Genomic DNA, 15,684 nt, shown 5'->3' on the forward strand with positions numbered 1-15,684 from the left:
AGAAGTGCTGATGACAGAAACTGCATGGCTTGGAGACAAATGGCTTGTACTTCCACTTTTAAGTGTATTTGGAACATTTTGTGATTGGAAACGTACCCCACTTTGTGAATACGTTTTAATGTCAATAACTCATATTCAACTTTTAATAAACATGTTTATCTATTGGTTGAATTAAATAATGTAATAAATTGTAAATTGTCAGTGAAATACCAAACAAATACTAAAAATTGGGATGTTTTGCTCTTTCCGGCCACACCTCTGACTCCGCCCACTGACCGAGTCCGTGGGTTATTCCTGCCCTCTGATTCTCCACCCATAGTTCCTCTACTTTTTTCCCACTTCGACCACTGCTTATGCCTTCATCCAGTGCTTAGCTTGAGCTGGTAGTTTCCGGTGCTCGGAACCGCACTTGATCGTCAACCCCGGCACTTATGACAATCTGCCCACATGGTGGCGCTGTTTGACGAATTTAAAAATGAACACAATAACATTTGCTGAGTAATTGAATATACATTACATATGGCTATTACCTGCCGCCCAAGCCATTCTTATACCTTTGAGGGCTGAAATAGTCTGAACTGTCACACCTGTAGGGCTGTGATGGTTAGTAGTTGTGCTCCGGGCTTTAAGTGGGATGAAAAAACTGGGGGTCTCTCAAAGGGGCATGGTCAATGTAATTAAGGGTGTGGCTTAAAAACATGTAAGCTAAAAATCTGTGTTTAGCACAGTGTGCCGCCCGACTTGTATTTTTCTGTTCCTGTCATTGCGTCCAGATATATGATACAAAAAGTAACATCATACCTACAAGTCAGGACTATTGGCTTTGTCAATGGTTGCCAGTTGAATAAGATAAATAAGCAGCAACTATGGCTTGTATATAATATTGAAAACACTTCCACTTAAAGGCCTAGTGACACCTCACAATGTTGCTGCTCCCGAGATTCAAAAAGAGAAGGGAAATCCAGAGAGAAAATGACTCTTTAAAGGATTTCCCTTCCCCTACAACCCTCACCGTGCGCACATCGACGTGCCTTCTGTCACTGCAAACCAGGGGAAAAACGGACCGCCTGTGCCAGGGCACAAACAGAGCCCGATAGAGACCCGTTTCGAGGCCCCCTGAAAAAAACTGCCGGAGCTCAGACCCGGTGAGACCCGGCCCACTTAAAGCCCTGGTGGGCTGCTGGTTCTGTCATTGGCAGCCTGACAGGAGCAATTGGTGATGCAAGCCGCAGTGCCCTCCTGACGAGAGCCCCGGCACTTATCGTTTTACAAATTAAGCGCTGTCGGTACATCTATCGTGAGGGTCCGGGAGCAGTGAGCATGGTGGAGAGAAGGAAAATTCATCAGGCTACGGAAAGCTGAGTGGAAGTTACAGCAGCAAGAAGGGGGGTGCAAAGTGACCCCCGCACCCACAGGAACGCGTGTGAGGTCACCTTACAAAGCCCGAGTGGGTGGACTCCGCGCCACAATCAATTACTTTTCATTTAGGAACCAATCTAGTAAATGGGACTTTTAATTTAGTAAGTAGAAAGCATCAATCAAACCCTGCGGCCGCAGCAGCGCCGCGCCTGGGCGTGGGGTCTGCATTAATGACCCCCCCCCCCCCCCTCCTGCGGACGCCCCTCGCACGCGGTGCCTTAGAGTAATCTGATTTCAGGTAACTATGTTGGCCTTTCCCCATCCGCTCGGGTCTATATTGGATTAGAGGCATCCTGGGGAGGGGGGGGGGGGAGTGGGGGCCCCGCGCTCAGTCTCAGCCAGAAGTGACGCTGACGGATGAGTTGCATCGACCGAGACCTGGTTCCGTCTCCATTCCCCCCCCCCCCCTCCGCCTCCTTCCCTGGGGCCCCCTGAGGTCTGCCCTGCTAGCCCCCAAGCCCTCCCCCCCCCCTTACTGCTTCCGGGCCCCCTGCCCTTCTGGGCTGTTAAACCATTTACCAGGACGACTGTGGGGCATTTAGAAGCCCCCAGAAACGCCACCAATCAGAACAAATAACCGGGGTTCCAGACAAGGGGGCTTATTTACAAGGGCCTTGCATCATTTTTAACAAGGTGAAAGTGACGCAAGAGTGGCGCAAGGGGCTTGTAAATCTGCCCGAAGGTTTCCACTCTGCTCCACCTTATGAATTCCAAAGTGTACTCGGGTTTGCCAGCATGGCCTCCTGCTGTGCGTTAATGCCCACAGAGGTACAGGGTGCTGGAGGGGGGGGGGGGGGGAAACAGCCGGGCAGCAGTGCGCCAGTTATTACAATGTGCGTTGTTCCTAAACGGAGATGGTCAGCGCACCCTTTGACGTCAGTGATGGCGGCTGTCAGCAACGCTTTTAGCCCTATAATTACCGTGGGCTTCTGCGTGTTTATAGGTTTATTTATTTACGTGTTTTGTGTAAGGATTTTGCAAAGCTGCGCTTCTCAGCGGGGTTTGCGGCATGGGGTACAAGAGAACATGGCGGTGCAAGGTAGAGTACAGGTAGGGTCACGTGCCACAGGTTTATGTGGCTTGGTTTCGCTGGGGAGTTGTGTGTCACAGGTACAGGCCAAGCCGCGACTCTGGGGCGCTTTAGGCCGAGGCCCCCATATGTTCAGTCCGGCGGAGTGTGTCACCTATGGAGGTGAGTACTCACATTCATGTCCAACTGGGCCTCGGTACCTCTCGTACCACAGGCCTTGAGCGTGTCATCTACAGAGGTGAGTAGCAGAGTAGAGTTCATTGCCCACAGTTATCTGTGAGGCCACACCTCTCGTACCAGGCCTTGAGTGTGGCACCTACAGAGATGAGTAGTAACACATACATGTCCAACCGGAACTCAGGTGTCTACTTGCGAGTAAGGGTGGGCGTAGTTTGTGGAGTACTACTACGCAGAACTCCGCTTCACAACTCCATTCCGTCTCATCCCGATTAATAAAATAAAACCTCACATACCTTTGATAAAACAACAAATCACTCTATCTTTACATTCAAAAAAACATACAGTCATCTCACAAAAGTGAAAATTAAAATACAGCAAGCAGTGAGAGAGGTGATGATTTTGGGGTCCTCCCTAACCTAGGGAGAGAACCAAGCAGATGCCTTGAACAGAAAGATCACATCATGCTGAAATGATTCGGTGGTGGTCCCATCCTCCTAGGTCCACCCCAAGCACAGTTATGGGCAAAAATGCAATGCCAACCAAAGGCCCAGCAAAGCATTATGGGACGATATTCTAGAGTGCAGTGAATATTATAGTAAAAAACTGCAAAAAACACAGTTGATGGACAGAATGTAGACCAATGTCATACATTCACCCCAGTACAAGGAACTGGGCCTAAATCCATCGGTTTTTTGCACTCCACACCACCCTGGGTTAGACACTGGCTATATGCAAATCAGCTCTGACCCTGTGCTTCATGGGAACAGTCCAGTCCGAACTATCAAGCCATGTCTTTCCCAGACCGGAATCAAGCATCCAAGGACCGGTTTCTGGCTATCAGCCTTCATCAGCCTGGATAGCTTGACTCCAGTGGTGTGGAGAGCCTGGGACTCACGTCTGAACATACCCAGCCCACTCGGGGTGAAAATTGCAAAAAACACAGTTGATGGACAGAATGTAGAACAATGTCATACATTCACTCTGGTACTTATTATAGTATCCAATATCAAAACATTCCTCAAGCTGCAGCGGCTCAGCTGAGAGCTAATACTATAATATTCACCGCACTCTAGAATCTCGCCCCCTAATGCTTTGCTGGACTTTTGGTTGGCATTGCATTTTTGGCACGAGCAGGTAGGCACCCGAAAGCTTAGGTGTTAAGTGACTACACAGCACACACAACCACTAAGACGATAAAAGGCACGCAATGACTGACGCCACCCAGTGTGTTTGATTAAAAATCAAATAACTTTTATATAAGATTAAGGTTCAGGAGTGGAAAATCACAGTATCAATTACTCATCAAAGCATTTCATCAGAGGGGAGTAAAGGGAGCAGTTCAATAATCAATTTAACATGTTACCATAACATTTCATTAGAGAATTGGCATTTCATTAGTTAACAATGAACATTTCATGAAAGAATTAAAGGATTAGCATGGACAACCAGCTCATCCGGCACGGGGAGCATATCCTGTAGCAAGTGTCCACAGGTCTTCAGGTAAGTAACCTGTTCAGTAGGTAAAGCAATGAACCTCTCACCCAGCAAGGGTGAACATTACCTAAAACCCCTTAGCAGGAATAAACAGTGCATTTAATGAGGATAAAACCTTTCATTAGATGTAAAGCATTTTATCAGCAGAAGGAAAAACTTCATTAGCCAGGTTACACCATGAATAAACAGTTCCTTAAGTAGGAATCAACATTTCACTAGAAATCAGGCAGGAATAATAACGTTTCATTAATCCTAAATAACCATTTCCTTTACCATATGTGGAGAAGTTCAGCAGGCAAGAACAAGCAGTGCGTAAGGTAAAAGGAGCATAGATACACTAGGCATCAAGAATCAACGTTTCAGGAGGTAAACCAATTCATCAAGGTAACAAGGGGTTACTTTTTGTTGGCTAACCGTAGGAACATTTCAGTATCCACCTTAGCATGAGTAACCATTCCCTGCAGGAGTAAAGGGTGTAAATCCTTAGTCAACTCAGCATATCGCCCCAACCCTGTCAGGGAAGAACTTACATTTCTTGACACAGCAGTGCCCCGTTTGCCAATGGGGGCCAACGGGGCTCCATTACAACTTTCCCCCGGGGATGTGCGAACTCGGGGCCTTCTCCGGCCTTCCGCCCACCTCCCTGGGAATTACCTGCCTCTTCGGCTCCTCGGGGAGCCCTTGCGGAGATTCCTGCCAGTCAGGATGAGGGAGGGGGCACGCGCTTCTCTGCGGCCCTCCTTGTCGGTTACAGGCCCTTCGGGGGCCTGCTCTGGCAGGTGGGGGGCTCGGACTCTCCCACAGAGCCCTCCCCGACAACGACAAGCTGTTCCCGGGCCTTCCACAGCCTCCACGGCCCGGGAACCAATAGGGACGCGGCTGTAGAGGGCTCGGCCACGCGACCAATCAGTACGCGGCGGGGGCGTGGCTTGACGAGCCCCTGTCACGTGACGCGAGTAAAGTCTTCAGGGCCTGTCAGGCCTAGTGCGGCCTGACAGGATTTCTGGCGGCCCTCTTCTGACGATCTCCACAGTGGGGGCCTCCTTCAGATAGACGCCAGGTCGCGGCGGTGAGACCAGTCGACCGTGTTGGCGGCGGCCCTCTCTGGTACCGGGGGCCGCCAAGGGGGATTGCTGGTAATGTCGGCGCCTCAAGGCAGCGCCAGGGAGACTCCGGGCTGCGGCGGTAAGTGGGGGCTAGTCAGCGCAAATCAGGGCAGCGTTTTAGAGATGCACACAGCACTCAGCCTTTGCAGCGCTTCAGGCAGGAACAGCGCCCAGGAGCTTCGTGGCGCTTTAAGGGCACCACAACTCTGGCAGTCACCAGCGCTTCTCGGGGGCAATTACAACAACTGTCTCTAAAGACCCAGCGCTTGGGCAGTTTCAGCAATCTAGCAGTCCAGGCAAGGCAGGACAGGCCACATGACAGTGGCAGGACAATTAACAGTCCGGGCAGTTCACAGTTCTAGCGCTTAGAAGGGAGCGCCTAACAGCAATTCAGGCAGTTTAGTCAAGGGGGAGCTAGGCAGGACAGGGCCATGTAGCAGAGTCCGGTACCTGGTTGATCCCCCGCAGTCCAGTGGTAGTTAGGTTTTCTTCTTGGCGCTTGATGGCTTTGGCGCCCTTGTAAATAGCAGTTTCTTGTTTCTTGTTTCTTGTTTCTTGGAGGGGGGTTGAGCTGAGGGCTTGTCAGCAGGTCACTGTAGATGGTCCCTGGGTTCCCCTACCGCCGGGCCAGATCAGTGGGTTAGTTCAGGGTACTTCTGCTGCGTGGGTCCCCCAGGTCAGTGATGACCCAACTGACTGGAAAGTTTCCCTCCCTTTCCTTTTATAGGCCCAGGTCAGGTGGCAAAACTAGGCTCCTCCCCTATTCTAGAAGGTGCCAGGAGCTTCCCTACTTTAACTGTGGGCAGGCAAGGCAGGCGGGAATGGCAACAATGTTTGGAGTCCCTGCCAGCTCCTGGCAGATAGAATGCGCCTTAACAAGACCACACTGCAGTAACAGGGGTCAGTGGCAGCCATGTTGGGGATAGAGGGCACCTGTACCTTAGCATTGATTTTAACATTACCCAGGGCATTTTAACCTCACAGGGCCTATACAATTACATTATAAAGGGGGGACATCCTGAATTCGGGGAAGCAAAAAGCAAAAAATTTCCGGGAAAAGGGCCAAGTCCAACAGAAGGTAAAGTTGTTTTATCAAAGGGTGTGGGTGCAGTAGCTAATTCTGCTACGTTGAGTCTCGTAGTCTAAGTTTTTGCATAAATACCGTGAATTCAATGTAATGCGTAGTTAACAAATCTCCGCAACCTCCGCTAGCAGAGTAGAGTTCATTGCCCACGGTTACCTGTGAGGCCGCACCTCTCGTACCAGGCCCTGAGTATGTCATCTACAAAAGTGAGTAATAACACTTCCATGTGCAACTGGACCTCAGGTGTCAACTTGTAAGGCCGTACCTCTTGTACCAGGCCTTGAGTTTGTCATTTACGGATGTGAGTAATAACGCATCCATGTCCAACTGGACCTCAAGTGTCTACTTGTGAGGCCATGCCAGGCCTTGAGTGTGTCATCTATGGAGGTGAGTCGTAACACATTCATGTCCAACTGGACCTCGGGTGTCTACTTGTGAGGCCACACCTCTCTATGCCAGGTCTTGAGCGTGTCATCTACGGAGGTGAGTCGTAACACATTCATGTCCAACTGGACCTCGGGTGTCTACTTGTGAGGCCACACCTCTCTATGCCAGGTCTTGAGCGTGTCATCTACGGAGGTGAGTAGTAACACATCCATGTCCAACTGGACCTCGGGTGTCTACTTGTGAGGCCACACCTCTTCATGCCTGGTCTTGAGTGTGTCTTCTACGGAGGTGAGCTCACGGAGTTTCTGGAGCTTTCCACACTCTGCGTTAAGCGGAGATCGCGGAGTTCCCCAAAACTCTGCTTCGATCGAGGAAAATCAACTTTCCAGCAAGATTTTTCCTCCTTCATGATCGTCAACATCAAGTTGGCGAGCGCGAGCATGGAAAATAAACCTCCCAGCGAGACTTTTCAACGCAGGGGGGTCAGGTTTCTTATTGCAAGTGGTCCCATATGCTCGCAACCGCTCGCGTTGAGAAACTGCCTGTTCGCGTTGAGAAAGCTGCAGCTTGAGTAAAAACCTACTCGAGCGGCGGCAAAGGAAAGCCTGTGCTCTGCATGGCGCCGTTTGCGATGATCGCACAGTGCGGACAAGCATCCAGCACTGTGCAATCACCACGAACAGCATTTTTCTATCAAACTCCGCCGCTCGCTGAGATCTGCGTAGTGCGGCGGAGTTTTTTTACCACTTCACGGAGTTTCTTGTTGAGCAACTCTGCGAACTCCGTTTGTTGTCTATGGAGGTGAGTTCTCACACATCCATGTTCAACTGGACCTCAGGTGTCTACTTGTATGGCTATACCTCTCATACCAGGTGCGATGTCCTTCCCCAGATCACCTCTTGGGATCTGCCACTGTTTAACTCTTTTCTCCCTTTTTTATGTGTTCCAGTTTTACCACGCGTGTGACCAGCCCGGGATTGTTGTCTTCTGTATCATGGAGTACGATGTGCTGCAGTTCTGCGACTTCCTCGGCTCCTTGATGTCTGTCTGGGTGACTGTCATCGCCATGGCCCGGCTCCAACCAATCATCAAGCAGGTGAGCGCAGTGGCTTGACTGTGAGTTACTTTGCAACATGTTGCTACACATGTGATTTTGTCCTGGCTCTAGGGAGGTGAGCGCAGCCACCAGGCTTTAAGTTACTTTACAACTTGTCGCTGCATGTCTGTGGGTATCCTAGCTTCAGATATGTGAGTGTGGCCACCTGCCTTTGAGTTACTTTACACCACGCCACTGCACGTGAGTATGCATCCTGGCTGGAGGTGGGTGAGCGCAGCTGAGTGGGTTTGGCAACTTTATATGATGAAACTCTGCATCTGGCCAGGGACCGTCGGCACGCCTGGGCACGGGCAGGGGAGCACACCTGGCTGGCCTTGAGTTACTTCTTGAGAATGTCCACCTGATTTGGGCTGCAGAACATGTCGCAACACGTGGCACTCTATGTGAGTGACTTCCATGGACACACTCAGCCCATGGGCGGTTGAGAGCGGTCGCCCAGCTCTGCATGCTTTTAAAACATATCACTACCCGTCTGGATGACCACCGCTATCAAGCCTAGCACCGGATTGGGTTACCTTCACCAAGGTTCCCGTCCAATCACCAAGGGGTGGGTTACCATCGACGTTCTGATTTGTTCATTTCCAGGATGCCCTAGTCAGAATTTGCAATTTACACTTTGCAAAATAGCAATTCGTGCATGAACAAATAGCACATATGTATTTAGTACATGTACAAATACCACCAAACTTGAGATGTCGTTTTGGGTACAACTGGACTTGCACCCAAATTTGAATTAGCCTCATGGTTGCAACAGGACCTTCTGCCTCAAAAACAGACAGGTCAAAAGGAGAATCCGAGGTACTGAAGTCAGCTATGACAAGGGGGCTTCTCTTCACCCTGGCCTTTTGTGTGGTGTGTCCTCCTTCACCCTGGCCTTTTGAGTGGTGTGTCTTCCTTCACTCTGGCCTTTTGTGTGGTGTGTCCTCCTTCACCCTGGCCTTTTGTGTGGTGTGTCCTCCTTCACCCTGGCCTTTTGTGTGGTGTGTCTTCCTTCACTCTAGCCTTTTGTGTGGTGTGTCCTCCTTCACCCTGGCCTTTTGTGTGGTGTGTCCTCCTTCACCCTGGCCTTTTGTGTGGTGTGTCTTCCTTCACTCTGGCCTTTTGTGTGGTGTATCCTCCTTCACCCTGGCCTTTTGTGTGGTGTGTCCTCCTTCACCCTGGCCTTTTGTGTGGTGTGTCTTCCTTCACTCTGGCCTTTTGTGTGGTGTGTCCTCCTTCACTCTGGCCTTTTGTGTGGTGTGTCCTCCTTCACTCTGGCCTTTTGTGTGGTGTGTCCTCCTTCACTCTGGCCTTTTGTGTGGTGTGTCTCCTTCACACACGCTTTGATGGGGCTGGAAGCTGCTGGGTGGCTGCCTTTATTTAAAATAAGGTCTTGCTGGGAGTTATTGCCAAAGCAAGGGTGTGCTGATGTGTTAGGAAGGAGCAGGTTTAAATGACTCACTAATGTATACAACTAGGCCAAGAGAGCAGGAGCACTTGGAGAGAAAGTGAACTTATCCTATTAAAATGACCCCCTTGTATTACAGGCATGAGGGCCAATGAGATCAAGGGCCCTCCCTACAGGCTAGATTCCACCAAGAAATCCTGTTCTTCATCTCTGAGTGACCTTGGGGGTTATTTACGAGAGCCCTGCGTCACTTTGGCACCACGTAAGATGGTACATGCTTGATGCAGGCTCTGCGTCAGATGTACAAAGCCACACAAAGACACCCTGCGTGGCTTCGAGTGGCCTCATAACTCATGAGTAATGCGATGCATTGCAAATCGCTGCGTTGCCGTACTCTACACCCAGGAGGTGTTCCATGGACATTGCTCTGCGTTTTTCCCACGCAAAACCCAAGGATTTTGACGCTGCCCCAGATTTACAAAGTGAAGTTCAACTGGTGAAGAGTCAAATCCGAACGCCTCCCCAGGTGAGGCGTGATGTGGAGAAATAGGTTCATTTCTCCTTGTTTCTTCCTTTTTCCATCTGTACTGCATTCTGCAGCACACACAGAAAGAGGGTAACACCTCTTAGGATTGTTTTTGTGCAAGAAGGGGCCTCTTGCTGCATAAAGCAATCCTGCGTGCAACACAGGCAGGGTACGAACGTTGGCGCTAGGCTGCCAAAACGGCACCAGCGCAGGGGGAAAGCACAGGAATGCACTGTATTGCCTAAATACGGCACATTCCTGCCCTTTCACTTTGGCGTGGGCAGTGCAGAAAGGATACATGCTGCTCTGCCCTGCGCCAAAATCCCGTAAATGAGGCCCTTTGTTTTAATGAAGATCGAAACTATCACCTTCTGCTCAATAATGTCCAGATTCCGTGCTAAGGATTGTCGCAGTAGAACTCTCGGTGAGGAGCCCATCCTGGAGGGCGCTTGTAGAGGCGTCGGAGTGAGCTTCCGGTGATGGGACAGAGACCTGTGAAGTCTTGTAGATGGGTTCCCTTCAGATACACTGTTGACTACTTCACCCAGTCCAACTGGCCCGCGCCCTTTCAAGCATGAGCTTTTGTTTCTTCCGGGGAGAGGTCCTCCCAGGTTATTCCTCATGGTCTGCTTTCTCTCCTCTCTTCCAGATCCTGTACCTGCTGGGCGCAATGCTGCTCTCCATGGCGCTGCAGCTGGACCGGCACGGACTCTGGAATCTGCTGGGGCCAAGCCTCTTTGCCTTAGGGATCACCGCAATAGCATGGGTAAGTTGCGTATAGACAAGGGCTGGTGTGGGAGAGACACCCGGATGGGGGCACAAGAGTCTAGGGTGTAAATGCCATCCTGAAGGACTTTGTTGTCTATGACTAACTGCGCCCAGTTGACACCACCAAAGCCCAGAAGGCATCTTTAGGAGGGGGGGAAGCCTCAGTGGCTACTGCACTTGTCTCTGACCTGTCTCTAGTCTAAAGGGTCCTGTAGAAAGAGCTTCTGCTCATGAAAGCATCTGGAGAAAGTGTCTGTGGGTGTGGCAGGTTGTACTCATTGCACTTGTGTCAGCTGTAGTTCCAGGAATGTATCATGAACACGCATGCACACACGCATTCACACACACATGTGCACACACCTACACACACCCTGAAATAACATACCTATTATTATGAGGACTGGCCATTGACTGTAATGAGGTGTGTAATTACTATTCTAACTCCAGGTGTGCTTTGATAGTAGGGTAGGTTATAAAGCAGACCGAAGCAAATCAAACTGCCCTTTGAGTTTTTTGATACACTCGTATGAAAGTGCCTAAATACACAACTGCGACCGGTCCTCACAATGCACCGGACCGCACAAAGATAGTGTTTCTCTGGTTCTGACAAGGTTAACCCACACTGTGAGGGCCAAGTCAGTCTCCAAAGCCTGGGTTATGCATGCCCACACACACACACACAGACACACACACACACTCGTTTCTGATTAAGCACACAAAACAGTATGATCCATAAGGCTTTAACCCCTCCTATGCTCATGACGAGCTCAGCTCATCATGAGCCACGGTTCCCGTGTGCTCATTACGAGCTGAGCTCGTCATGAGCCACGGTTCCCATGTGCTCATTACGAGCTGAGCTCGTCATGAGCCACGGTTCCCATGTGCTCATTACGAGCTGAGCTCGTCATGAGCCGTGGTTCGTTCACACGCGGGGCTATTTCCCCTGCTGTGCTGAGCGTTCCATTAAACGGGAGTGGTCGTGACGAGCTCAGCTCGTCATGAGCACACGAGAACCGTGGCTCATGACGAGCTGAGCTCATCATGAGCCGTGGAACGCTCACAGGTGGGGTTAATTCCCCCGCTGTGCTGAGCATTCCATTAAACGGGCGTGGTCGTGACGAGCTCAGCTCGTCATGAGCACACGAGAACCGTGGCTCATGACGAGCTGAGCTCATCATGAGCACCGGGGCGCTGTGCGCGCCTCCCTCCCCCCAGCACAGCTGGGGAATGTGCCCCGCAGCCAAGTGTTAACTGCTGTTGGTAGAAGAATATCAAAGTATTGATTTTATAGTAGGTGAGTGGGAATCCACTTGTAAAGAAACAAGGTGTTATTGTATCTGCAAACCTACCATCAGATGCAGTTCTGTTGACCACCTAGAAATAAGAAAAACTCAAAGCACCAACAAGTAGATAGGAGGGACACAGCTTCCACCACCTTCAGTAACAGCATACATTGTTAACAGGAAACACCAAAAACAGAGGATGTTACAGGTCAAAAGCACAAAGTAAAATATAATTGCAAAAAAAAATCTATGTCCAGCTCAATACATTGAAGGCTTGATTGAGAAGAAACTTAGACGCATCACTGGGATGTCTTGAAAGCAATTACTGGTGAGACTGCTATGGATTATTGTCAAAAGACACAAGAACCATGGCCAGACTGGCCAGCGGGGGAGGTGGGCAATCCCCTGGGAGGCTGGAGCCCCAGGAGGCTGGTTGTGACACTTGGAGGCCGGTGATTGCCTCCAGGAGCGATGGTGAAGTTTACACGATGCCGACGGCAACTCTAAAGAGTTGCTCCGGATCTAGCGCGCATTAGCAAATTTGCACCTGGGGCTGAATTTATCGTTTTTGCCACGGCTGTTTTAAATTCCCAGTCTGGCCCGGCAAAGAACCCCTATAGCATGAGTTCATTTTTGGTTAGATGTACTGTCTTTCAACGTTTCTCTGTATGAGATCCGCCTGGAGCTGATCTTCGTCTCAAGCAGGGCATCCTGTGTTAGGTGCATGTCTGAACTCTTCCAAGGGCTGTATTTATGAGGCCAGTTGCATTGCACTTGCACCACGCAACGTAGTTGATGCATAATGCGACTGAAAAATGAGATTTATAAAGTCACACAAGCCCACTTTGCGCGTCCCTGACTGGCTTCATAAATCTGGAGTAACACAGCACAAGTTGCTACATTGTGTTAGCAGCTCTGGGTAGGCGTTCCATTGGCGTTGCATGGAAGGCGTTCCATTGGCGTTGCATGGAAGGCGTTCCATTGGCGTTGCATGGGTGTTCCCACACAACTCCGATGGATTTTGATGCATTCCCAGATTTACTCGAACTGGTAAACCCGGGAAAGTGTCTAAATGCTACGCCTTCACAGGGGAGGTGTAACGTGGAGCAATGTCTTCATTTCTCCTCGTCACTTCCTCTTTCTATGTGTGCTGCATTGTGCACGGTTGATGGGAGCATGATACCCCGACCTGACCTGTGTACACGCGGCGGTACCAAAGGACCTAACATTTAATTAACGAAGATACTCCCCTGCACTTGATGGCATCCTGTCTTGAAGAAGCTACCTCAAGACTTTACAGTCAGTTTACCGTCCTGTCGTTTCTCCATCATTCCCTCACAAATTATTCCTTGCGCCCCCGCCCCGTTCTGCTTACTTGAGTACATTTAAACCTGGATATGGCTTAGGGCCTAATTTAGATCTTGGCAGACACAATACTTAGTCATAACGGTGACGGATATCCCGTCCGCCGAAATATAAATCCCGTAGGATATAATGGGATTTATATTTCGGGATGGGATATCCATTACCGTTGTGACAGAGAAACCCATCCGCCAAGATCTGAATCAGGCCCTTTATCTTTCCTCCTGTGACCGTCTTCTGTCCGCTATATTTGCTTTTCTTTCCCTTCTAGTTTACTCACACCACTCTTTAGAGGAGCTACCTGACCCAGAACCTTTTCTCTGTTTGCTTTTCTTTTGCAGACCGTGCGGACCATTCGCCGGCGCCATTGTTACCCTCCAACATGGAAGCGCTGGCTCTTCTACCTCTGCCCCGGCACGCTCATCGCCAGCTCTGCCGTGGCCCTCTACACCTTCGTGGAGACCGAAGAGAACTACTTCTACATTCACAGCATCTGGCACATGCTGATCGCCGGCAGCGTGGGCTTCCTCCTTCCGCCGCGGGGCAAGACCGAGGGGAAGGTCGCTCCGCTGCCTCGGCGGAAGGGGTGTGGCTATCAACTGTGCGTAAATGAACAGGAGGAGCTGGGGCTGGTGGACCCGGGGTCGATGTCGATAAACAGCATTTGCACAAGCTGATAGCACAGTGGCTCAGAACCTCTGATAGCTTCTCCTTGGATGGTGCTTGCTCAACAGAGCTATATAAGAGAACCTGAGGAAGGCCTAGCTCTGCGAGCCACAAACTGCAACAAACTGAGTGTCTGCGGGTGCGGGGATCTCCACCTGGGACGGATACCTCTTTCCGCCAGGCCTTTCATGGACAAGCCAACAAACCATGTCTGTTGATGTTTTTCTAAATTATTACTTGGAGCCAAAACTGAAAGTGAAAGAGACGGGCTAGCGACTTGAGAGGGCGGGTACGGGTGGGCGGGCTGAGGGTGCCACATGCATAGCCATACACAGCGGATGTTTGTTTCGCGTCTCTTTCATAGAGGGGATTTTGCAGGGTGTTTTTTAACGTAATAGTTGCAGGAGCCTCCCCTGCTCGCGTTCCCAGTGGGGATGAGGGCGGGCTGGCCACACTTGATCACTCGATTCACAAGTGTTCTTCTACTTTTTGTTTGTTCACGTGTCAAAATGAATGTAAAATCCACCAACTGCGTCTGGAGATCAGTTATTTTGGGACGAGGGAATGATGTTTAATATATCAAATGACAGCTCCTTTGCAAGAAGAGGTAGAGCAAATAGGACAAGTTACAACGCAAACTTTTACAACGCATGCCTTTACAACGTGGTTTTTACATCGCAACATCCACTCCAACGCGTGATTTTACAACGCATGCCATCACAACGCAATTTTAGAGACTACATTTACAACGCACTCCATTTCAACGCATACCATTACAATGCATACCATCACAACGTATAATACTATAAGGGCAACAGTAGTGTAAGTGTTGGATAGTGTAGGGCTAAAAATTACTATTCCCACTCCAGTGAGTGCAACATTAGGATAAGTGTTGAATAGTGTAGGGGTCAAAATTACTATTCCCACTCCAGTGAGTGCAACAGTAGGGTAAGTGTTGGATAGTGTAGGGGCAAAAATTACTATTTCCCATTACTTACCTTATAATGCGTAGTAATGGCATGCGTTGTAGTGGCATGCGTTGTAATGGCATGCGTTTTAGTGAAATGCGTTGTAATGGCTGCATTGTAATGGCATGCAATGTAAACATTGCTGCATTGTAATGACTGTGTTGTAAAGGTAGTGCGTTGTAATGACTGCATTGTAATGGTTGTTTCCCAGTAGAGCACAGCTTGCTCAGCAGCGATGCAATCTAGAAATGTCTCATGGTACCCACATCTGAACTCTGCTTATGGCCATCCCTGTGTGGCCCACGTGCTGTTAGCGTGTCCCACACAGGTGTTCAGACATGCAGGACATTTCAGTGTTAGGTGCAGAGTACGCCCCTATGGACTCTCTGCTTCTTAGCCACCCTCCCAGCTCACCTGCCTCGCTCCTTTCCACCCATCCCCACCCTACTGTACTGGAACACTTTGTCATCATTCGCTGACCGGTCCCAGATGCTTTTTTGTTGGTACTCGCCAGAGGGTAGGGTCTGTTCAGAATCCTCAGGAGTAAGAGTAGTGGACAAGTCCATGGTGACTACCTGCAAATAGGAGGAGTTGACAGGTTTGGAGGCGGGATGAGCATCGGGGTAGCCCCGTGGACCATGGGACTCAACGCTGGATCCTGGGCACACACTTGTAAACTTTGACCACCTTTGGGATGGTGACCATCAGGCTTTTCCTCAAGTAGTATAGGTACAAGGATGTATACAAAAAAATCTATTAGCTCTCCTGTTGCTAGAGGGGGGCTGAATACCCTTACAGGCAACAATATGTAGCCGGACTGGTGTATCAGGGTTGTTTATTCCTCAGCCTGTCTCTTCGTATGTGTGCATCTATAATCTATCAGGCCTTTGTGGTTTGGCATTAGTAA

The 15,684-nt window shown here is 49.9% G+C and overlaps 1 protein-coding gene across 1 annotated transcript in view; it reads left to right on the top strand.

Moving 5' to 3' along the window:
• TMEM8B (transmembrane protein 8B) overlaps positions 1-14,090 on the top strand; it is a 287,529-nt gene extending 273,439 nt beyond the window's left edge. Inside the window, exons 11-13 of the mRNA XM_078677709.1 lie at positions 7,650-7,796; positions 10,380-10,496; positions 13,485-14,090. Coding sequence (XP_078533835.1) covers positions 7,650-7,796; positions 10,380-10,496; positions 13,485-13,820 — 600 coding nt within the window. The 3' untranslated portion in view covers positions 13,821-14,090. The remainder of the gene's footprint in view (positions 1-7,649; positions 7,797-10,379; positions 10,497-13,484) is intronic.
• Positions 14,091-15,684: the final 1,594 nt, after the last annotated feature.

The sequence above is a fragment of the Lissotriton helveticus genome, chromosome 2_1 (assembly GCF_964261635.1).
Source record: "Lissotriton helveticus chromosome 2_1, aLisHel1.1, whole genome shotgun sequence".
Lineage (NCBI taxonomy): Eukaryota > Metazoa > Chordata > Amphibia > Caudata > Salamandridae > Lissotriton > Lissotriton helveticus.